Genomic DNA, 24,528 nt, shown 5'->3' on the forward strand with positions numbered 1-24,528 from the left:
GCGATTACAGAAATTAGCAAATGTCTCCTGCCGTTCTGGTCACAAACCACTGATATTTGCAACTTCCTTGAGGAGTTAAGACCAAGGCATCCCCTTATGCGGAAGGGAAACCTGGCTGCTTTCAGCATACCCCTGGGCAAGGCGCTACTGGTCTCGAATCTAGCTCACCTCTTCGTCCTCATCCTCAAAGAGAGAGAGCGGGGCTTTCGCTGTGCCTTTGCTGGGTAAAGCCGAGCTCTTAGAAGACTGGCTGGAAGAAAACAAATCCTGCAGGGCACAAAGAAACCTGTTATCAACTTGCAAGGAGCATATCTATCTATTAGAAGCACCCAGAGATATGGAAAATGACACACTGCTGGAATCTGGGGGGGGGGGGGTTGGCAAAGGTTTATTTGGCTCCCACCAATTGTTTGCAAAGTGCTTTTCCCCAGCAAGGCTTCTGATTGGCTGCGCAGATTTTTTAAAGGTTGCTTAAGCAGCTGCTGCCACCATAGCACAAGGATCTTCACTACGTGATTGAAGGTAACCGTTGGCAGCCGTTTGGGGGCCGTGCCCACCACACCGTGTCAGAATTCTAAAATTACCCACAGGCTCAGAACGGATGGGGACTGCTGCATTAGATAACCCAGTCAACAGACAGTCAAAGCCACTGAAGATCCTGCGCAGAAAAAGAGCAACCAAAATGATTAGGGGGCTAGAGAAAATGCCCCTAGGAGGAGCGCTTCAAACGCTTAAGGCTGTTTACAGTGGAAAGAAGGCAGCTGAGGGGAGACATGATAGAGGTCTACAAAATTATGCATGGTATGGAGTGGACAGGGAGAAGCTTTTCTCCCTCGCCCATAATACCAGAATGCGGGGTTATCTGCTGAAGCTGGAGGGTGAGAGATTCAAAACAGACAAAATGAAGTATTTCTTCACATAACCCGTAGTTAAATTGTGGAACTCCCTGCCCCAGGATGTGGTGATGGCTGCCATCTTGGAAGGCTTGAAGAGGGGAGTGGACATGTTCATGGAGGGGATGGCTATCCATGGCTACTAGTCAAAATGGATACTAGCCATGATGCATATCTATTCTCCACAGTATCAGAGGAGCAGGTCTATTATCTTGGGTGCTGTGGAGAACAGGCAGGAGAATGCTGCTGCAGTCGTCTTGCTTGTGGCCTTCCTGGAGGCACCTGGTTGGCCCCTGTGTGAACAGACAGCTGGACTTGATGTGCCTTGGCCTGATCCAGCATGGCCTTTCTTATGATGTTGTCACAATAAAAAGTTAACTTTCAAAAAAAAAAAACCTTAATTTTTTTTCAAACCCAGACTCGGTCATAGGGCTTATTGGCAGAGTTAAACAGCTCGGTTCTGAACTCACTTCACAATCTTCCTCGTCAGAGAAGAGGCTTTTGTGGTCTTTGGGAACAGTTGGAGTCGACGGCTTGAAGCTTTGCGTAGAAGGTGGCTGACTCTGAAACACAAGCACGGGAGAAATGTAGGCCAACCAGGGTTCCCACACCCCCGGAGGGGGCAGGGGATCCCTCTCTTTTGGGGCCCTCTCCCCAATGTGGCAACATCACTTCCGGCATGCACCGGAAGTGATGTCATCACGTCACTGGCACCTTCGCGGATGCTCTGGTATTTGGGCAAACCTCCACGGTAAAAATAGTTTCAGAAAAAGAAAGGAGGAGGAGGAGGAGAGATGGTTTTTATATGCCGATTTTCTCCACCACTTAAGGTGCTGTGGAACACAGGCAGGAGAATGCTGCTGCAATCGTTGTGTTTGTGGGCTTCCTAGAGGCCCTTGGTTGGCCACTGTGTGAACAGACTGCTGGACTTGGTGGGCCTTGGTCTGATCCAGCAGGGCTTTTCTTATGTTCTTATGGTACATCTAGCAAAACATCCTGTTTCCCACTCAGGGTTATCAACTCTGGGTTGTAAAATTCATGGAGATTTGGGTGTAGAGCCTGGACACTGCAGGATTTGGGGAGGGAAGGCAGCTCAGAGGGGTATAAACTGCCTTGAATCACAAGGCAAAGGCAGGGTATAAATGTTTTAATAAAATTAATAAATATAATTCCATAGACTCCACCCTCCAAAGCAGCCATTTTCTCCAGGGGAACCGATCTTGGACATCCGGGGATCAGTTGTTATTCCAGGAGCTCTCCAGGCCCCACCTGGAGGTTGGCAACTCTATTCCCAAAGCAAGCCAACCAGTTGCCCTACAGGGCCAACGACCAGGATAAAGACAGACCCCATCCCGGGACCAGCTTCGTCAAAGCGGGGACCTGCGGGCCATCCCTGTTCCCAGTACTGCATTACCTTGTCTCTCACTGTCGGCCCTTTACTTCCTTCCGCTTCTTTAGGGGTGTCCTTTGCCTCCCTGGCACTGTCCAGCTTTTCCTTGAACAGGTCCTCTTCGACGTCGCCAAACAGATGGGCGGAGGATTTGGCTGTGTCAGGGAAGAAGGCACAGAGGTTCACTTGAGGACCCAGGCAGCGGCCACACAGGTCAAGGGGGTAGGGAGAACTGCAACCAAGGGAAGTCTTCAGACCACGCATCTGCGCTTCACGTATGTTTCCACTCGTAAAAATACAAGATGTGAATGAGACCGAGATGAGTTTTGAAAAACCTACGATCCTGAAACTGAGGGTAGCTCCCAGTCAAGCGTACAGTCATAAATCCAGATTTGCTACCATAAGAACATTGGCAAGGCCCATCAAGTCCAGCAGTCTGTTCACACAGTGGCCAATCAGGGGCCTCTAGGAAGCCCACAAGCAGACGACCGCAGCAGAATTGTCCGGCCTGTGTTCTATAGCACCTAATATAACAGGCATGCTCCTCTGATCCTGGAGAGAATAGGGATCCGTCACGTCTAGTATCCATTTTGACTAGTAGCCATGGATAGCCCTCTCCTCCATGAACATGTCCACTCCCCTCTTCAAGCCTTCCAAGTTGGCAGCCATCACCACATCCTGGGGCAGGGAGCTCCACCATTTAACTCTGTGTTGTGTGAAGAAATATTTCCTTTCATCTGTTTTGAATCTCTCGCCCTCCAGCTTCACTCTCTCCACACCATAATTTTATAGACCTCTAACATGTTTCCCCTTAACTGCCTTCTTTCCAAGTTAAACAGCCCTAAAACAGCCCTAAGCGTTGACATGAGTTCGATCCCGACGGAAGTTGGTTTCAGGTAGCCGGCTCAAGGCTGACTCAGCCTTCCATCCTTCCGAGGTCGGTCAAATGAGTACCCAGCTTGCTGGGTGTAAAAGGGAGATGACCGGGGAAGGCACTGGCAAACCACCCCGTAAACAAAGTCTGCCTAGGAAACGTCGGGATGTGATGTCACCCCATGGGTCAGGAATGACCCGGTGCTTGCACAGGGGACCTTTATCTTTAAGTGTTTTAACCGCTCCAAATAATATGCGGCCCTTTTAACAGAAGCGAGTCATGATGAAATGTGGCAGGTGGCTCCCTCCTCCAGTTTCCAGGCCAAGAAAACTCTCACCTGCTACACCTCTATGGGTACCCTGTTAGCCTGCTACTCTTAACTCCTGGAAGATTAAAATGTTCCCCCAGGTGTTAACCTTCCAGGACATTTAGTTGCTGATTTCAGAGTAGCAGTTCTCTTACAAAGGGATTTGAAAGAGAGATTAGAAAGCGAGACTGCTGAATTACAACTAATAATGAAACTCAAGACAATGAACCCCCCTGGATTTAATAGAGACCTGGAGTTCATGTCTCATGACCAATGCTGATTTCTCCACGCCAGTACCACGCTGCATATCACACCTAATTCAGTCACGCCTGCTAATTGACATTTACCTGCTATTACCATTGGGGTGCCTGAGTTCACTCTTCTCAAGGATAGACAGACCCATGCTCTAGCTGCATCCGAAGAAGTGAGCTGTGACTCACAAAAGCTCATACCCCTGCCAGAAATTTTGTTAAGTCTTTAAGGTGCTACTGGACTCTTTTGCTCTTTTCCCCTGCTATGTCTCTGTAAGGCTCAGAAACAGAGCAGTTAAAAAGAAGCAGCCACCTAACAGCCAAGGGGCGAGTGGAGGTCATAGCAGGTGAACAGTGATTACCGCCGCTTTCCTCTCTCCCACCGCCCTAAATGAGACCACGCCAGAGCTCTGGCTCCAAGCTAGGTGGAAGAGCACAGGCCCGGAGCAGGAGAGTTCTCTGACAGGAGAACGAGACGGCCAAGGATGAATATGACAGAATAGCTTACTTGAAACGGGGTCACTCCTTCCAACGTGGAAGTCGTCGCTGTCAAACAGGCTGGCCCCCGTGTGTTGTTTGGGGGTTCTCTCTGCGACCGGTTCGGCTGCCTTCTTATCTTCGTTCTCCGTGAGAAGCGGGGAAGGGCTGAAGACATTGTTCCCACCTGAAAACAAAGAGGAACGTGGGCGCCCAACCCTGAACTGGAACCTGCTTGAGCTGACAATGATTTCGTGTTTTATGAGCTGAACTGATCAGCAAGGGCGGAAAGACAAAACTGCCTTCTGTTTGGGGCGACTTCTGGGATAACTGCATGAAGACTCGGACTTACCAGGTTCACCGTTCAAAAAATTAGCAGGCAACTACTGATGAATGCACATGAACAGGGGTGGTGATGCACATTGATACGGTGGCTCAGGGGAAGGAGGATTGCCAGTTCCCAAACGGAAGATAAAAAACTCGGCCAAGGTCAAAGGTGCAAGTGAAGTAAAAAATGTTATTTTATTATGAACTTCGCCACCAGGCTTCTTCAGGGAAACCTGAAAAGTCTTTCAGCATTCCTTCAACAAGAGTACAAGATCAGTAGGGAATTTTTAGAAGAGTCGGTTTTTATACCCCGATTTTCTCTGCATTTTTCTCAGTCCGGCTTACAATCGCCTTCCCTTCCTCTCCCCACAGCAGACACCTTGTGAGGTAGGTGGGACTGAGAGTTCAGAGAGAGCTGTGACTGGTCCAGGGTCACCCAGCTGGCTTCATGGGGAGGAGTGGGGAAACAAACCCGGTTCACCAGATTAGAGTGTGCCACTCTTAACCAATATACCACGCTACTAATATCTATATTTTTACTTTACTTTCACAATTGCTCTTTGCCTTGCTTTTTTATCTCTTTGCGACTAGTGTGGCCATTTATTTTCTCCTCAGTTCCCAAGTGCCACCACAGATAATTAATCCATTTGACCAAACACACTACAGAATCAATTATTCGCATTTGCTTATTAGCAAAACACAGTTGCTCCTTTCTTGCATTTCAATTACTTATGTAGTTCCTCCTGTTTAAACAGAGTCAAACTGTTTAAACCTGTTTAAAGTCAAACCTGTTTAAACAGAGCATCTTCACAAGCAGGAAGAGACGGATAAAACACTCCCTTCCTCCTGTATGTTTCCTCATCTAAGAGCTCTTTCTAAAAGAGAGCCAGAATGGTGTAATGGTTAAGAGCAGAGGACTCTAATCTGGAGGACTGGGTTCGATTCCCCACTCCTCCACATAAGCGGCAGACTCTAATCTGGAGATCCAGGTTGGTTTCCCTGCTCCTCCACTTGAAGCCAGCTGGGTGACCTTGGGCTAGTCCCAGTTCTCTCCGAACTCTCTCACCTACCTCAGAAGGTGTCTGTTGTGGGGAGAGGAAGGGAAGGGGATTGTAAGGTAGTTTGATTCTCCTTAAAAGGTAGAGAAAATCGACAAATAAAAACCAACTCCTCTTCTTCTAAAAGATGGGGTGTGCTGTATTCAACCCATGGACAGGAGACGTAAAGAAGCCCCCCCACCACCACATACACACACACACAACCTCCCAGCAACATCAAAGCCATAAGCAAGCACACGTTTCTGTGACATTGCTCCAGCGACATCGAAAGAGCTGGGTCACAGGGATCGCCACCATCAATACCAGTGAGGCTCTAGTTTCCAGAAGAGATCCTGCCGTGGGAAAGAGCTCCACCAGGGGCTCCGGTCCCGTGGCCCAAGCACATCTGACATTACAGAAGTGATGCAGGAGAAGCAGATAAAGCAGCAGTTCCTAAGGCTGCTGCCGGCAAGAAAGCTGCCTGAAATGCTATTGGCCAGGAATTATATGACATGTGACATGATTATTGCCCAGGAAGTCCCCTGAACACCATGAGAACCGCTGCAAAATCAAGCGCAAGGGGCACAAATTCAATGGTATCAGCCGCTGCAAGCGAGCGCCTATAGTTAGCAACGACAGTCTCCTGGCTTAACGAGACCGGCTTCCGTCACGTTAACCCGGACCCTCTCGACCCAAATATTTGATCCAATAATTCATGAAGCGTCTGTACAATTTAGGAAAGGACAAAGATAACCTTTCTGGCTAGAGACAGCCCCAAACCACAGTATGATAACTTAGCTACGGAGCCAGCTGTCTCGTATAAAGTCGCCCTCTTGGCTCTAGTGGCAAAGAAAATCCAGGACAGGCTGGCCCAAAATACTAATAACTGACCTGCAAATCCCATGGACACCACGAAAAAAGTTCTGTTTGTTTTTGCTGATTTATTGTAAAGTCTGTTCGTCAAATGCTAGTTAGTTTGTTAGACTCTAGATAATTCTGAATGCTTAATTTTTAATAATGTTCTTTGCATAGTATTCCACAAGTTTTGGGTGGTTCTGATAACAATGCTTTTTTCCCTGTTATTATTAATGCTTGTTACCTGGACTTATTGTGTTTTTAGATTAACTTTTTTAATGGCCTTTGGCCAAATGCAATAAATTTGAACCTGAACTGAGCTACGGGTCCAACAGATGAATACCTTGGTCTGCCTTTAAATAAAGTGAGCTTGGGGTGTCGAGAGTTAAAACAAATCAGCAGGCCAACAAAATGCTGGAGAAAAACGTCACCCTAAAGCATGGGACATGTTAACTGCAGTTTAGAACTCAGGCCATGCTTGGGAGTTTTTAAACGTGGATGCTTATCAGAGCTGTTCAATCGTGACATGTACCAACTTCCTGTTCTAGGACACAAATCCCGATGGGTAGCCTATCTGTAGCAGTAGAAAAGAGCAACAGTCCAGTAGTGGCTTAAAGACTAACAAAACTTCTGGCGGGGTATGAATTTCCGTGAGTCTCAGCTCACTTCTTCAGATATTTTAGAAAGCTCAGGCCCTGCCAGAAATTTTGTTAATCTTTAAGGTGCTACTGGACTGTTGTTCTTTTCTACTGTTCTAGGACACCTTCTCAATGCCTGAGAAGCAACAAAGAGGCAATGCCCTGCGCACAAACAGAATGCTATGAATCCTGCTGCAGCAGGCAACAAATAGCTAGAAAACCCCTCTTCTAAGTCAGCTCTGAGTTTTAGGGAAAGAGGTTTTGTCCTAGACGAGGCCCACTGGGCTACGCATACCTGGAAAAAGATAGACCGCACCAGCAGGAACCTTCCTTACAGCTTTTGATGATGGTTCTAAAAATTATAACATAAATTAAGCCAATTGAGCACGCAAAACGTTTACATCACACAGTTAAGTGCAATAGGCTATAAACCGGAACATGATTTCTACCATCAAGTGAATGGGGGAACTTTTCACATTCTTTACTCAAGACACAGTCTTTATTTACTTCATTTACATCCGCACTTTTCTCCATAAGGGGAACCCAAAGTGGCAAACTACACTCTCCCCTCCTCCATCTTAGCCTCACAACAATCCTGTGAGGCTGGTTGGGGCTGGCAGTATGTGACTTGCCTAATGTCAGCCAGCAAGCTTCCATGGCAGAGTGGGGTTTCGAACCTGGGTCTGCCAGATCATAGCATGACGCTCTAACACAGGGGTGTCGAACTCATTTGTTACGAGGGCCAGGTATGACATAAATGTCCCTTGGTCGGGCCAAGCCATGCCTCACCAGCCCAGATTGGGACCGGGGTCATGGGTGGCTGCCTCGGCTGGCTCACGGGCCAGATAAAAGCTCTCAAGGGGCCGGATCCAGCCTGTGGTCCGTATCTTTTGACACCCCTGCTCTAACCGCTACACCATGCTGGCTATCAGGTTCACAGAACCTAACTTTTCTATCTTGTGTGGAAATGGTCCAACCAGATAACTGTTATGATAGGAGAAGTTGTACAGGTGAGGCTTCCCCTATTTCCAGTTATGTTCCTGGCTACCCTACAGCACCCCTTTCTCCCCCACACAGCGAGTCAACGCACAGACAGGTAGCCTACACAGCATCCCAACTGTGAGTCCATTGAGGTCAGCGTTGTCTACTCAGACTGGCGTCTCTCCGGGGTCTCGGGCAGAGGGCGTTCGCATCGCCTACCAGCCAATCATTTTGGCTGGAAGTGGGGCCAGGGGAACTGAATCTGGGTCCTTCTGCATGCCAAGCAGGTGCTCAACCACTGAGGCATGGCCCCTCCCCAAATAAAAATGGCCTTGTCAACTGGATGAAACAAAAAGATCTACTAATATTGTTTTACGTGATTCAAGACCAAAAAAAGCGGCTTAATCTGCTAAAAGAGGCAGAAGCAGGCCGTCCAATGCAGCTAGGACGGTGGAACTGCACAGCTAAGCAGACTTCTACGCATGCAGAGCTTGCCGTCTCCGGAAGGGCAGGTGCAAAACACATCCAAGCACGCTCAAAAGCAGGCACAGGTAAGCCGCCCAGCCTTCCCAAGGGGCCTCTGCACAGACACACCAAACTTTCCCGTGCAGGCATCCCACTGCGCAGTTCTCAAAATTCTCACCGTCATTTATTGGGACCCGTTCATCTTTCTCGACTATGTCTTCCCCTTTTGGCAGTTCGGCAAAGAGATCACTCTGGGGGAGGAGAGAAAACAAACCATCACAGGCATGAATCATGGACCGCGTCTGCTACAGAAATCGAGTCCGGAGAATTGCAAAAATCAGCATGATCAGTTAATTAACAATTTTTGCATCCCACCTTTCTGCCCTTGTAAGGGCCAACATTTAAAATATACATGGGGGGGGGGGAGAGAATCACATTTTTAAAACCATTAATAAGAGACGTTTTTCATAAAATTATGCATGGTATGGAGAGATTGGACAGGGAGAAGCTTTTCTCCCTCTCATATAATACCAGAACGCAGTGGGGTCATCTGCTGAAGCTGGAGGGTGAGAGATTCAAAACAAACAAAAGGAATTATTTCTTCACACAATGCATAATGAAATTGTGGAACTCCCTTGCCCCAGGATGTGGTGATGGCTGACAAGTTGGAAGGCATCAAGAAAGGAATGGACATGTTCATGGAGGAGAGGGCTATCCATGGCTACTAGTCAAAATGAATACTAGTCATGATGCATACCTGTTCTCTCCAGTATTAGAGGAGCATGCCCATTATATTAGGTGATGTGGAACACAGGCAGGATAATGCTGCTGCAGTTGTCTTGTTTGCGGGCTTCCTAGAAGCACCTGGTTGGCCACTGCGTGAACAAACGTCTGGACTTGATGGGTCTTGGTCCAATCCAGCATGGCCTTTCTTATGTTCTTATGTTACGTTCTAACTGAGGTTCTCCCCATGAACCAAGAAATTCCTTCTCCGACTTGTAATCAGACCTCAAGGAGAGAACGTTCAGACGGCAGCCCGTTCGGCTGTCGCCCTTGGCTACAACCCACCTCGTGCGCAACTAAGGTGGTATTCCCCAAATCACCCCTTATTCCAGCAAAAATTTCAGGGAAGCGGCCAGGCACAGCTGAGCAGTGCGAAGACTGGGAACGACCCCTCTGCCTCTGGAAAGCAAGCAGCAGCTCCACCACCACAGTCCCAAGCATGGCCAGGCAAAAGAGGGAGCTTCTAAGTCCCTGCCTTCTGGATCAGGGCCTAAGACAACCCAGGAGGGGTGACCCATTAACCTCCTTCTCCTCTCCTCTTTCTGCCAGCATCGAGAACACCTGTTGGCCTGGACAGAGGGGATAACTGTGCCCGTGGGCTCCGTCCACACCTTTTCTGGTGCCCCCCAAGTGTTTTTAAAAAGTGGGTGGGGCTTTTGCACAGCAAGGCTTCTGATTGGCTGTGCAGACTTTTTTTTTAATGTTGCTTTGGCAGCAAACCTGAGCTGGAAGAAATTGCAAAGTTGGTTTGAGTGGTTAGTGCGAAGTCACTTGCCGAACCTGGGGATTGTGGCAAACACTCTGAGCCTCATGTCCCCAACATGATGCCCACCAAGTGCTTTTAGAAAGTGGGCAGGGCCAGATGGGGTTTTGCCCAGCAAGGCTTCTGACTGGCTGCGCAGATTTTTAAAAACATTACTTTGGCAGCAGCTGCCACCACAGCTCTACACCATGTTACTGAAATAAAGCTGCAGCAGCGATTTTGTGGCTGGCCCAGCCTCCTGCAGCAGCTATTTTGTGGCTGCTCCCACCATGCCGTGTCAGAATTCCAACTCTTCCCACAGGCTCAAAAAGGTGGTGGTGGGGAAGACACCTGATCTAGAGCAGAAGATGACTGCCTCCCTGTCCATCCGAGTTGAGGCAGGAGCCTGAAAAAACTGCCACCCACCTCCTCCTCCTCAAAGAGTCCCATCCCGCCACTGAAGAGGCCTCCCGCAGAGGCGAACGGCGAGAAGTCTTCGTCAGTCAGCTTGGGAGGCCGGAAGAGATTGTCGTCATCGTCTGAGAAGAGACCACACTTGTGTTAGTGTTCCCTCGCGGGACGGGGAACTCCGATAAAAAGAGATCCGGCCACCTGCCCCTGAAAGCATCCGCAAGGCGAGGCCCATGGCGACCGTTCCTTCTTGAAATCCCCACCCTCTGATATTCCCCTGCAGAGCAGCACAACAGAATTGCAACAGTCGTGGCTGTTCAGTGTAGCCTTCAGAGTAATGGAGCAAGACTCAGGGCTTGTAAGACCGAGATGTTCTGCTAGGTTTATGGTTGAGGACAGCGACGGTTATTACTAGGATACTGGCCTCCCCTTCTCTTCCTTTCCTCCCTTTCCCTTCCTTTGTTTTCCCCCCGTATCGGGCTATGTCCTATTTGCCCCTACCTTCCTATATGCCTAAGCTGCTAGTTTGGTCCATGCCCCCACCTCATGAGATACAGTATTAAACCAACCTACAGTCATCATATTAACGTCTCTCCCTACTAGGATTTAATTGGGTGCCAAATATAGTTTAATAGGAAATTTGAATCTCCAGCATGTTAGGATGTTTTAACGTTTTCATTGCAATGTCGACTTCTGTAATCTAATGTGTATTTTAACTAGGCTGACATAGCCCGACCTGGCCAGGGGAGAGCGGAGTACAAATAAAACTTTATTATCACCATCATCAAATGCCATGATGTGGGGCCGGCATCATCAGTATCGGGGAAAGAGGGGCCCTGGGAACTGTCTGTCCAGGGCCCCCCAAAATCTGGACTCCACCCTGCCTTGCTTCCTTCCCTGGAGGTTTTTAAAGAGGCTGGATGGCCATCTATCAGCAAGGCTGATTCTGTGAACTTAGGCAGCTCATGAGAGGGAGGGCAGGATGGGTTGCGTCACTGTTTGGCTCTTGTGGCCCTTCCTTGCATGCCCAGTGTGATGTCGATCACCACTTTGGGGTCAGGAAGCAATTATCCTCCAGGCCAGATTGGCCAAGGATCCTGGAAGGGGGGGGGTCTGGCCATCTTCTGGGCATGGAGTAGTGGTCACTGGGGGTGTGTGGGGGAGGAAGTTGTGAATTTCCTGCGTTGTGAAGGGGTTGGACTAGATGGCCCTGGTGGTCCGCTTCCTACTCTATGATCCTATCATTCTACAACACTTGATCCATTGGGAGTCCTGCACACATCAAGCTCCTCTGCGGATTCTCCATTTCCCCTACACGTGAGCCAAAAGGGATCGCTAAACAGAACACAGAAGTCACGTTTCATTAAACACGCTAACAAATGCAAGCTCTGTGGAGCAAAAAGTAGAGGAAGCCGCAGCTCCGAAACTGCCCAATCATTCTGCAATCATAAATATCATAGAGCTGGAAGGGACCACTAGGGTCATCTAGTACAACCCCCTGGACAAGGCAACAAGGAAGTGAGAAACAAGACTCTTCTCCTCCCTGTTATTCCCCGCCCCCAAATGCCCCCAGGAAAAAACAGATCTAAAAAAAAAAAAGACTGACCGTCCGATGGACCACCGCCTTCCTTCTCTTTCTCAATCTTCTTCTCTTTTACATCTGTAGATGCTGCAAGTGGAAAAAATTGGTATTTGATCAGCCTTATCTCTAGGCAAATCTGTTACCTATGCAGGGATTTCACATGCCCCCATCGGCAAAACATAGAGGGCTGCTTGCTTTTTAAAAGACAGTTTCCGGCAGGCAGCCGTTGCTGTTTTGCAACAGAAAAGGAAGATTTTAGTCCAGTGGCACCTTAGAGACTGACAAGTTTTCTTGGACAGTAGAAAAGAACAGGAGTCCAGTGGCACCTTAAAGACTAACACAATTTCTGGCAGGGTGTGAGTTTTCATGAGCCACAGCTCCCTTCTTCAGATAAAGAAGCGAGCTGCAGCTCACAAAAGTTCATACCCTGACCGAAATTTTGTTAGCCTTTAAAAGGGGCTACTGGACTCTTGCTCTTTTCTGCTGCTACAGACAGACTAACGTGGCTACCCGTTGTGAAGATTTCTTGCGGATGAGCTTTCCGGAGTCAAAGGTCCCTATCTGATGAAGGAAGATTTGATTCTTGAAAGCTTATACCCTGGAAATCTTCTTGGCCTTTAAGGTGCTACTTAATTTTGCTTAAAAAAAAAACCTCTTTGTGGATGACCATTCCTCACCACGCAGCCATCCTTCTTCACACCCAGCACCCCATCAGCAGGGTTGCCAGGTTTTCCAAGGCCACCGGCACGAGCTTCGTTGGGTCAGAGCTGGGAGACGAAGATCCATACCATGGAGCCATGACATGATTTCTGTGTTTAACCTGGAAGCGCCAGCATTGTGCGGGTCGCTCTAGCGCATTTTTCCAAAAACTTTATGGAAACCATAGAGCGTGGGGGCGGTGCTAGAGCATCTCCGGCACTTCCGTGGTAAACCCGAAAGTGATGGCATCACGCACGCCCAACCAGGCATTTGGGAACCCTACCCATCAGCTGTAGCTTTCCTCCATACACCTGGGAGCATTCCCTCTGGCTACCCCAAGTCAAACAACAGGGCCCTCTCTTAGGTCACTTCCTGAGGGCCCTCCGCTCCTGACAGGCGCCTGTGTTGCGCTTCCAAGAATCCTTTTCCCGGGCATCTATTGACAGCAAGGGAGCCTGGAGTCAACCTCCCGTTTAGCTGCTAAAGCAAGTTTCTTCCCACAGAAGCCGAGTGGTAACACACCCACACATTATACACTCAGGGTGCAGGCTATTTTCTTTGAGCTCTTGTGTTTAGGGCTGTTAGTTTACTTCAACAACAAAATAATTCATAAAAGAATGGAAAAAATACTATTTTCAACTTCTCAGTAGAAAATCAAATTCTTCACACTTGCATAGATTAATCTGGAAAAGAACCATTTCTATAATAGAGTATTTATCCATCTCCTGCTGTCAGGGACAAACCAGAGCTCATAATTTCTTCTCAGATAGTAGCAATCCATCTTCATTGAAATTAGTAAAAAGCTGAAGTAAAGAAAAAAGGCCACTGTATACTATTTTATCATAAACACGTTTAAAGGATTTCAATATATGTTAAAAGTTAACACACAAACACACCAGAAAAAGAACCCAGAAAGTCGCTTACACAATTGCTCCTCGTTTCTCTTATACAGCGAATCTCCCTTGATACGAGCGGCCAGCTGGTCAGTGAAGGACGTGGGCCTTTTTTTTTTCTGAGGAAGTCATAAAGGGGGTGGGGAGAGAAAGGCATATATATCCATATCTATATATAAAATCTTCATTTGCCTGCTTTTCCATACACGCTTCAGAAAACTCTACGCAAGTCAAGTTTATGAAAATACCAGTCTTGGGACGGGAAGAGCTGAAATGGCAACGGAACACTGCGTTTGGTTTCCTCACGTGGAACCGGCAGCCCAGCCGAGCCAAAGTTCCTTACCAGCCTCGAATTTTCCTCCGCGTCCTCTTCGTCCTCTTCCCCTTTTTCAGAGTCCCCGCCAAAGAGGTCATCGTCATCTTCGTCGCTCATCAACGCCGTCCTCTGAAAAAAAGGGAGACTCTGTGGCTCGTACAGGAAGACGCAAGGCAGAAGGCTGCGCCTCTATCTTCCACCAACTTCCTCTGTGGTCTCCCATCCAAGTAGTGACAGCAGCCAAGGAGCCTCAAAGATTAAGCCGAGAACGATAAAATCTTATAAAATAATTATATTTTAGTATACGCGATACAATAAAAACACTAGGCCTGTATAAACCGTTACAGAAATATTCCAACACAGCTGATGATAACACGTAATATAAATGACCAATAGACTTCTTGGGCCTTCTTCAGTGGTCATACACATCCAGAAACATTGATAATTTGACAACGGACGCTTGTGTGAGCAGGTCACCATATTATAAGACCCACGATTGGAGTTATTAGTTCACATCAGGCCACAAGACAGAAGGTTTTCTTATTTTTAATTTCCGGATGTGTTTTTAATAATCATGTATCATCAACTGTGTTGGAATAGTTCTGTAACGGTTTACACTGGTGGTTTTATAGGTAGCCTGCAATCCAGGCCTAGTGTTTTTATGGTATCTACTGTGTACACTAAATAAATATAATTATTTTATAAGATTTTATAGTTTTCGGCTCAACCCTTGAGGCTCCCTGGATTTTTATGGTTGAGTTCCCCCCCCCCTTTTTTTTCTGGTCTATTCTGACAGCAGCCTACAACTGAGGGCAGCCTTAAGTTATCCATTGGTGCTGGCCTCCCCCCTCCCTCCCCCCCACCTTCTGATTATGTTGTGCGGTACGGCTGCTTGACTAAGTCTTCAGTGGCTACTACCATTACTATTACTTGAAACAGCGAGCCATCTTGGTATATTAATTTTGTATTAATTTATATTTATATGTAGATTGATGATGACCATTGCTGTTTTAAATTGGAAGTCTTTTGGTTGTATATTGGTTTAAAGTTTTGTTGCCCACTCTGAGCCTGGCCAGGAATGAGGGTGGGCTGTAAATGTAAATAAATAAATAAATAACCCAGGCTAAGTCCGTACACAGGACTGCCCAGAGAGTTAGCCATGGTGAAGTTCTGGATAAGCTAAAACTGACGGGATATCACCCTTACCGGTTTCTGCTCATCCTCACTTCCATTCCCAAATTCTTCTTCCAATTCCTGAAAGACAAAAAGCAGCTTCAAAAAAAGAATCCGCGCTCGGAGGACTTGAGCAGAGGAACCTGTTATCTTAGCTACCGCAGACCCGACACCCAGATGGTGTCCGCAACCCCCAAATTTCCACATGTTCCCCCAGAGACTCTACCAGGAACTCAAGCAAGAGCCAACACATGAGAGAAAAGCCAGTCCCTTACCTCCTCATCTTTCCCTTCGCTGTCCACCATGCTCCCACGATCGCTGTCTACTGAACCTTCCATTTCAAGGAGGAAAGGAGAGAGAGAGGAAGATTAATTCAGACGGGCCTTGTGTATTTTCAATATGCATCATCATCATCATTTATTGGTACGGTACATAGCCAGACGTATACAAAAAGGAAAAAAAGGATTGTCAGCAGTTGTCTAAAATCCCATCAGCGTTAGAATCAGGAATTTCAAGAATAAAATACATTAGATACTATATAAAATCCTAAGAGGGCACAACAATGTACATAGATAATAAAACAGGTCATCCCAACAATTTGTGCCTAATTTTGGACGTGGCGGCACAAAATTTAGCGGTGTCAGCCGAAACCCTTGGATTTTCATCCGAGAGCAGCTTTCTTGCCCTCCCCGACTCCGAGTTATCTGCAAGCCTGATAGTCCAAGGCTGAATAAATTTGCCATGGATCTCTTCATAAGGGTAGTGGATAATATGTTCCATGGTTTCTCCATCCCCTATACCACACTTGCATAATCTCTATGAGATGGGGATTTTTTAATATCTACCAGCTAGAAATGCTGACGGGAAGGCAGAGCATCTGGCTTGCGAGAAGGCCCTTCTATTACTATTTATTTCCAGAGCGAAAAGATATGCAGCAGGGGCAACAATGAATCTGGATTTATCCGCTGCCAAGAAGGTGGGAGTTCTTGCTAGATCCATCTGCCGCTCGATGTCCCTCACTCTGTTTCACCATTTTCTTAGCCCGATCAGCCCCCAGCTCCAGTAGTGAAAAGGGAGAAAAACCCATCTGTTCCAGCTTACCGTATTCAATATGCAAACTCTACCAGTTTCCGGCAGAATACTTCGGCATGGTACCCCAAGTGCCCTTTTCAGGTATTTTTCTGCTTTATACTTCTAGGTGTTCTGATGCACGTTCAGTGGTGACCCCGCAAGCCACCTAACCAACAAACCCACTAGAATGTGCTAAACACAACTCTCAGGAGAAATGGCTTCACAATGGCCTTTCCAGTGCAACCCTAAGGAGTTACTCCAGCCTAAGATCACTGAAATGAATGGGCTTAGACTGGAGTAACTCTCCTTAGGATTGCACTGGTAGGCGCTCTTTGGGGCGCCTTCAATAATGTACGGCTGTCCTGATTGTGCAAGATGAAAGGCAAAGAGCACCTAAGGAGTTACATGCTACATGTAAGCCATAAGCTACAAGCTACACGTAAGTAATCAAAACCAGATTCTGCTCGCAATGAGAAGAAGGAGGAGAATGATAAGAACAGCTGGTTTTTATATTCCATCGTTCTCTACCCTTTAAGGAGAATCAGACCAGCTTACAATCTCCTTCCCTTCCTCTCCGCACAAGACACCATGTGAGGTAGGTGGGGCTGAGAGTTCAGAGAGAACTGTGACTGGCCCAAGGTCACACAGCAGGCTTCATGTGGAGAAGTGGGGAAATCAAAACCGGTTCTCCAAATTTGAGTCCGCCGCTGATGTCAAGGAGTGGGGAATCAAACCAAGTTCACCAGATTAGAGTCTGTGCTCATGTGGAGGAGTGGGGAATCAAACCCAGTTCTCCAGATTAGGGTCCACTGCTCCTAACCACTACACCACGCTGGCTCTCCCAAGCACGCCCCAGGTAATAAGACTGGCCTTCTAGTCCCTTGATATGAGTTCCAATCACACACCTTCACTGGACAGGTCACCAAGGCCGACATCATCTTGTTCCATGAAGAGCTGGGAGCCGATCAAATATGGCAGAGGCCGATCGACGTAGAGATCCTGCAGAAAAGGCCAACGGGCACATTTCAGATCTCGGGACACAGAGCCAACTTCACATTTCAAATGCAAGCCTCCAGAAATGTCTTAACAATTTGTGCGTTGCCTTATTTTGTCTTGCCAGGTGGACTCAATGGGAAAAGACAATAGTGCCAAGAAAAGCTGAAGGCAGCAGGAAAAGAGGGAGACCCAGCCTGAGATGAATTGACTCTGAAAAGGAAGCCACAGCCCTTGCTTTGCAAGACCTGAGCAAGGCTGTTAACGGACAGGACATTTCGGAGGCCATTCATTCATAGGGTCGCGGTAAGCCAGAAGCAGCTTGACAGCACTTAACACACACAGGTTATCACAAGACGGGGGCCTGCAGCGAAAAGAATCACCTCTGGCTGAGTCTGACCAGCCTTCCCTTGAAATGCTTTTGGCCTATGGCCAAAAAGAATATGGAACTTTGCTTCTATATATGATCTCAGCAGCGAGATTATTATATGCACAAAAATGGAAGAACCCAGCGGTACCCAGTTTAGAAGATAGGCTGGTTTTAAATGCTGTTACCTACCCTGAGCCTAGCTTCGGCTGGGGAGGGCAGGATATAAATTTAAATTAATCAAGAATAAATAGCTAATTCACTTTAGAAGAGAACTGCTCTGTAGAAGGAGAAATGGCATTACCTTTGGCTCCAGTATCAATTCCACCTTCTCGTTGGTTTCTTCTTCGGAGTCTGAGTTCCCAGCTTTGATGTCCAGCTGCTCGAAGGCACTGTCCAGCACCTGCAGCCCGTAATTCACAGCCTCTTGGATTTTGGGGATCAAATCCGCTTCTTTCTGTTCACGCGTTTTTTCCTTTGGGAATCAAAAACACCACATTCCATAGTTAACTTGAAAATATACGCTGATGCCTTAAATACAAGTGCAAACTGCAAAAAACTGGGCTTTTTGGTCAGCTTCTTGCTGCCGCTCATCAGAAATGCTTTGCAAAATTTATTTATTTTTCAGTCTTATATCCCACACTCCTCAGAGAAGCCGGGCTTAGGGTGGCTTACATAACATTAATTTCAGCACCAACTAATGTACTAAAATTACAATAAAATCATGTTAAAATCTCAAAGCAATGCTTCCCGGACAACTCGATAAAATTAGTTTATTTAAAAAATATATACCATTTAATCCAAATAGCTAGCATTCATGTTAAAACAGCAACTATCATAAAACAAATCCCGCAGAGCCAAATCATTAATACTGAATTATAAGCCAATAGTAGGGATAAGAATCAGAGCCAAAAATCATGAATAGTAATACTACGAACAGCAGTACTACGCTAAGGGACACGTTAAGTGGTTGTTTTCAGAAAAATGAAGGCTTTCTTTTAGAATGATTTGTCATAGACCTATGTCCCTGACCAGTTCCAGTGCAAAAAGAGCGCCTGTATGCAGATGAGCATTTAGGCATGAAGCAGCCGTTAAGCAATAAACTATAGAGTAACAGCCTTATCTTTACCAGACAGCAGATAAATTAAGTGGTAGTTATGAGAACGTACAGGAAATCAATGGAGTGATAAAAGACAATCTTAAAGAATATAAATACAAACTGAATGAAAAATGAGTTCCCTTTCTGCTGTTGGATAGAGATCCAAAAATAACACTGGTGGTGGCCAAGTATCTCCCCACCACATTTTCCTTAAACAAATAAAGGCTCCCCATTTACTGCTCAAGACCTTTGGGTCACGGGAGCTTGAAAGGAAAGTGATTAAGAATGAAAAATGAGTTAAGTGTCTTTGCCTTTCAACACGGGCAGACTCTCTGATTGACTGGACTGTCTAAGAATCTGCCAAATAATTTGTTGAGAGGCAAGGCATTATTGTCTGGCCATGAAGAAAAGGCTTTGAAAGGTTGGAATAGTTCGGAATTTTAGATCACCACAGAATTCATGATGACCAACCTGGCCACACTCAATACACAGACTAAGGATTATTCTTGCAAGGGGGAAGGAATGGAATGGGAGCAAAATTCGTTGCCTCCTCCTTTGGAAAGCCCCCTACATCCAGCTTTCCCACCCACTTCCCTTCCCCAAGCTGCGTTCGGCATTTGGTTCCCCTGTCTCTCCCCCCTCCCCCCTTCCTCTGTTAAAGGTAAAAAGGTAAAGGTCCCCTGGGCAAGCACTGGGTCATTCCTGACCCAGGGGGTGACGTCACATCCCGACGTTTCCTAGGCAGACTGTTTACAGGGTGGTTTGCCAGTGCCTTGAAACTCTCTCTCTAATGAGACCAGGACCCTGCGGGATCTCACTCAGTTCCGCAGGGCCTGGAAGATGATGTTCCGCCAGGCCTATGGTTAAGGGCAGCAACGGTTTTCCATCAGAGCTGACCTCCCTATCAACCCCCCTCCATCTTCTTTATTATTTAAGTGGGGGAGCCTGGCTGCTTTTCCCATGTTGGACCAAGACCCAAAGTCAAGCACCATTTGTTTTCAATTGAAAGTTGTTGATTTTAGCTATATAGTCTGGGGTTGGATGCTTTTATTGTATTCTAGTGCGTTTTATTGTACAGCCACCATGGTGTAGTGGTTAAGAGAAGTGGTGTGAAGCGGAGGGATTTAATCAGGAGAACCGGGTTTGATTCCCCACTCCTCCACATGAGTGGCAGACTCTAATCTGGTGAACTGGGTTGGTTTCCCCACTCCTCCGCATGAAGCCAGCTGGGTGACCTTAGGCTAATCACAGCTCTCTTAGAGCTCTCTCAGTGTCTGTTGTGGGCAGGGGAAGGGAAGGAGATTGTAAACCAGTTTCATTCTCATTAAAAGGTAGAGAAAAGCCGGGGTATAAAAAACCAACTCTCTCTTCTTTCAATGAACCTACCTGCTCTGGTTTGTCTCCCACTTCTGTTCTGGATGCGGATTCTTCCACTTCTTCATCATATACTCTCTAGAAAACATTGAGGACACCCTGTTTGATCAAGGTACAAACACTGCAAAGGGAAACCGCAATCATATGCTAAAAACATTTTCAAAAAAACAGTGGCATACACAGGAAGCTGCCTTAGACTGAATCAGACCTCTTGGTCCATCAAATATTGTCTACTCAGACTGGCAGGTCTCCAGGGTCTTTCACCTCACCCACTACTTGATCCTTTCGACTGAAGATGCCACCAGGGATTGAACCCGGGACTTTCTGCTTGCCAAACAGAGGCTCTTCCACTGAGCCACAGCCCCTCCCTTCTGCTGTGTGCCTAGATCTTCGTAACACTGGTGCTTGTTAACTACTTTTTTCCCCAGTAACCTCCTCATACCACAGCAGGAATCCAGCATCACTTTCTACCATTCATCCCAGTACCGCTCACTCACATTTTCAATAAACTGTGTGTTCGACAGCATGAGGAACCCATTAAAGACATTGTGCAGGCGGCAATCGGTGTTTTTGGTCTCTTGGACCAGCCCGTCCATCTGCTTCTTGATTTCATGAGTCCTGGAGATCGTCTGCTGTGAGAACTCTTGTAGGAAACGCAGAAGCTAAAATGTAAAAGAGAGGTGCTACAGCTCAGAAGTGTGAACTCACAACAGGCCTACAACACCCTGTTAATTCAAAGAAAGATGGAGGTCATGCGATACAAGAAATCATCACTAATAATCAAAACATTTTCATTGCAATTTATGTACTTTGTTTCATGCCATTTTTTTACACAGCCAGAAGGAGCAGAAGTGAAGCTGGAAGACAACACCCTCCATCCCAAGTACTTAGCTCCTTATCTTGCCATTACTAGCTCACTTAATGCAAAACTAACAAACTGGGAGAGGAAGAAGAGTTGGTTTTTATATGCCAACTTTCTCCACCTTTTAAGGAGAATCAAACCAGCTTACAATCTCCTTCCCTTCCTCTCCCTGTAACAAGCACCTTGTGAGTTAGGTGGGGCTGAGAGGGTTCGGAGAGAACTGTGACTAGCCCAAAGTCACCCAGCAGGCTTCATGTGAAGGAGCGGAGAAACAAACCCGGTTCTCCAGATCAGAATCCGCCGCTCATGTGGAGTGGGGAATCAAAACCGGTTCTCCAGATCAGAGTCCACAGCTCCTAACCACACCACCACGCTGGCTGTCCCCAGAACTAGTATCACCCTCTGAAGGACCACGCGCTTTGGAAGTTCATCAGACGTACAAATCGAGCCCGTTACTGATTTTAAAAGTCACAAGGGATTAGGGGCAGCTTCGTTATCCCAGAGAGTTAGACTAGTGCAAACAGAACGAGCAGCTTCAGGAGGAAGGCCATATCTCGCCCTGCCCAAAGGAACACAGAAAGGCTGCTGCCTTCTGAAAGCAGGACTGTGCGCCCTTAGCAGATATTTCCACTTGCAGCAGGGGTCCGCAACCTTTTTTGAGTCTGTGGGCACTTTTGGAATTCTGACACAGGGTAGTGGGCACAACCACAAAACAGCCACCATGGGAGGCAGAGAACAGGGTTCGATTCCCCACTCCTCCACATGAAGCTCGTTGCGTGACCTTGGCCCAGTCACAGTTCTGTCAGGACTCTCCCAGCCCACACGGAGGCAGGAAATGGCGAACCACCTCCGAACATCTCTTGCCTTGAAAACCCTACAGGGTCGCCATAAGTCAGCTGTGACTTTATGGGACTTTCCACATTTTACGATTCCAAAATAAAACAGGCAAAAAGCAAAGCTAAAAAGATCAGGAGACAGGTCTCCTTATCAGACTAAACAGCTGGATGACAGACTTAAGGTTTTTTTTTAAAAAAATTAAAGCCTCTACGGCTGTTTCGCTCGCCGTCACCCCTCCCGACGACTCTGGGTCTTTGTGTTGATTTTGCATGCCATTTCTAACTGTCAGAGGTCACTTTGCTCTCCCCCTGCCTTTCCTCACGTTTTGCCCGCATTTTGAGAGACCTGTTTTATCTCGAATGCCATCCTTAATATATATCATAGCTACATTACGTTTCAGTACAATGCAAAATAGATGGACATCAAGAAGATAAAAGTAATGACTACTGGGGAATTACTCAACTTCATGGCTGACAATGAGGAAACTGAAATTGTTCAGGACTTTCTATTCCTTGTCTCCATAATCAGCCAAAAAGGAGAGTGTTGCCAAGAAATCAGAAAAAGATGGAGACTGGGAAGGGCAGCCATGAAGAAGCTAGAAAAGATTCTTAAGTGCAAAGATGTGTCATTAGCAACCAAGATCAAGTGAATTCTTGCCATGTGGTGGAAAGTGCCGTCAAGTCACAGCTGACTTACGGTGGCCCCGTAGGGCTTTCAAGTGGCCAAATTCTTATGCTCAGCTTTGCTGAGTAGCAAAGCTTCTTTTCTCATCCCCCCTCCCCATCTAGGAACGGCTGAGGGCCCAGTTCTAGGACCACCCAGGCCACCCAGCAACGGTTTCCATCATAGCTGGCCTCCCTTTCCCTTCTTTCCACTTTATGTGTTTCACTTACTCTGTCCATACCCTGACTGCCTCTCCCCAGGCTCACTATGGCCGGTTGCACTGAAAATAGGGGCCCCTGCTTGATTTTATTTTCAGAAATATCTGGTTTTTAAACTGGAATGGAATTAGGCTTGCCAGCTCTGGATTGGGAAATACCTGGAAATTTGGGGGATGGAGCTGAGGAAGGCAGGGTTTGGAGAGAGCAGGAAGTTCAACGGGGCATTATGCCATAGAGCAAGGGTGTCAAACAAAGTCAGTGGGCCAGTTCCGGCCCTTTGGAGTTCATATTCGGCCTGTGAGCCAGCCAAGGCCGCCACCCTCCCCCCCCCCAATTTGGGCTGGCCAGGCATGGCCCGGTCCAACTAAGTGATATTTATGTCATATACAATCTTCGTAATAATTGTGTTCAACATCCCTGCCATACAGCCCACCTTCCAAAGTAGCCATTTTCTCCAGGGAAAAGAACCTATGTAGTTTAGAGATCAGTTGTATTAGCGGGAGGTCTCCAGCCACCCCCTGGAAGTTGACAACCGTACGAATGTCGCCAGCTACTAGGGTTGTCGGCTCCAGGTCAGGAAATCCCTGGGGATTTTAGGGTGGAGCCTAAGGAGGGCTTCAATGGGGCTATAATGCCACAGAGTCCACTTTCCAAAGCAGCCATTTTCTCCATGGGAACTCATCTCTGTCGCCAGAAGAAAGGGTTGCCAGCTCTGGGATGGGAATTGCCTGGAGATTTTGGGGAACAGACTGAGGAGGGCGGGGTTTGGAGAGGGGAAATACTTCAATACCCTAGAGCCCACCTTCCAAAGCGGCCATTTTTCTCCAGGGGAACTGATCTCTATCAGCTGGTGATCAGATGTAATAGCGGGAGATCTCCAGCCACCACCTGGAGGTTGGCAACCCTGCTGCAATGTCATCCTCCCTGCCGGCTCAGGGAGAGGGAGGGAGAGGGAGGGAGAGAGAAAGGGGGGGTGCCTAAAGCGGCCCTGCTGTGTCGCCTAATTAAGGTTGCCACTTCTGGGTTGGGAAATACCTGGATAGCAGGAGGTCTCCAGCCACCCTCTGGAGGTTGGCAACCCTACATGGAGTTATTTTTAAACAATATGTGCCATATTATATATGATGCTTTAACGGTTTTACCTGCTTTGAGACGGGATAAGAGAGCAGGATACAAATCTAAATAATAACCACCACCACCACCACCAACCAACCCCACCCCCACCCTGCCCGTTCGCTCTAGGTCCAGCTCTCAAGCTTTTAATCCCGTGGCTGTGGGGAGGAGGGAGAGACCCGCCGCCCTCCCCCCTCGCCACCCCCGAGGGGTTGTGTGTAGAGAAGCCCAAGCAAAGCCTACGGAACAGTACTGTCCCATGCATATGGACATCTCTGGCCACTTCCCCGCAAGGCTGCTAGCCCCCTGCCTATGAAGATAGCCCCTCTGGCTCCGAGATGCCTGTAAGGAGAGCTGGGATAAGGGGGAGGGGGCAAAGCCCCCCCCCCCAAGACTCTTCCCCCCTCCTTTGTGAAAGGCTTGCCAACCTCCTGGTGGTACCTGGGGGTCTCCTGCTATTACAGCTGACACCCAGGCGACAGAGATCAGTTCCCACACACACTTCCCAAAACGACCCCCCCCCTCCCCCGAGGGGAGGCGGGCAGGGCCTGGCGAGGAGGAAGGCCGGGGAGAGAGCGAGCGAGCGAGAGCAGCCCTCCCGCCGCCGCCGCCGCCGCCCTCTCACCCCGGCGTCGGCGGCCAAGGACCAGGCCTGGCTCTCGGCGCGGGCCTCCTCCAGCGACCAGGCCCGCTCCCACACCAGCGCCGCGGCCTGCGGGTCCCGCGCAGCCCCTGCGGAGCCCGGCGCCGCCATGTCCGCCTCCGCCGCGCGTCACCTGACTTCTGGCCGCCGCGGTCACGTGACGGCGGGGAGGGCGGAGGCGGGCCTTCCTGGGC

The 24,528-nt window shown here is 47.9% G+C and overlaps 1 protein-coding gene across 1 annotated transcript in view; it reads right to left on the reverse strand.

Annotated features, from left to right (window-relative positions):
- The window catches only part of WASHC2C (WASH complex subunit 2C), a 41,839-nt gene extending 17,425 nt beyond the window's left edge, over nt 1–24,414 (reverse strand). The window contains exons 1-18 of the mRNA XM_056849292.1: nt 24,317–24,414; nt 20,496–20,660; nt 20,011–20,076; nt 17,830–18,000; nt 17,071–17,164; nt 15,370–15,425; nt 15,128–15,175; nt 13,949–14,050; nt 13,637–13,724; nt 12,038–12,100; nt 10,447–10,559; nt 8,674–8,746; nt 7,345–7,401; nt 4,224–4,379; nt 3,954–3,959; nt 2,308–2,438; nt 1,364–1,456; nt 169–267 (exon numbers count right to left, since the gene is read on the reverse strand). Coding sequence (XP_056705270.1) covers nt 169–267; nt 1,364–1,456; nt 2,308–2,438; nt 3,954–3,959; nt 4,224–4,379; nt 7,345–7,401; nt 8,674–8,746; nt 10,447–10,559; nt 12,038–12,100; nt 13,637–13,724; nt 13,949–14,050; nt 15,128–15,175; nt 15,370–15,425; nt 17,071–17,164; nt 17,830–18,000; nt 20,011–20,076; nt 20,496–20,594 — 1,515 coding nt within the window. The 5' untranslated portion in view covers nt 20,595–20,660; nt 24,317–24,414. The remainder of the gene's footprint in view (nt 1–168; nt 268–1,363; nt 1,457–2,307; nt 2,439–3,953; nt 3,960–4,223; nt 4,380–7,344; nt 7,402–8,673; nt 8,747–10,446; nt 10,560–12,037; nt 12,101–13,636; nt 13,725–13,948; nt 14,051–15,127; nt 15,176–15,369; nt 15,426–17,070; nt 17,165–17,829; nt 18,001–20,010; nt 20,077–20,495; nt 20,661–24,316) is intronic.
- Nucleotides 24,415–24,528: the final 114 nt, after the last annotated feature.

Source organism: Euleptes europaea, chromosome 5, assembly GCF_029931775.1.
Source record: "Euleptes europaea isolate rEulEur1 chromosome 5, rEulEur1.hap1, whole genome shotgun sequence".
In the NCBI taxonomy this organism is placed as follows: Eukaryota; Metazoa; Chordata; class Lepidosauria; order Squamata; family Sphaerodactylidae; genus Euleptes; species Euleptes europaea.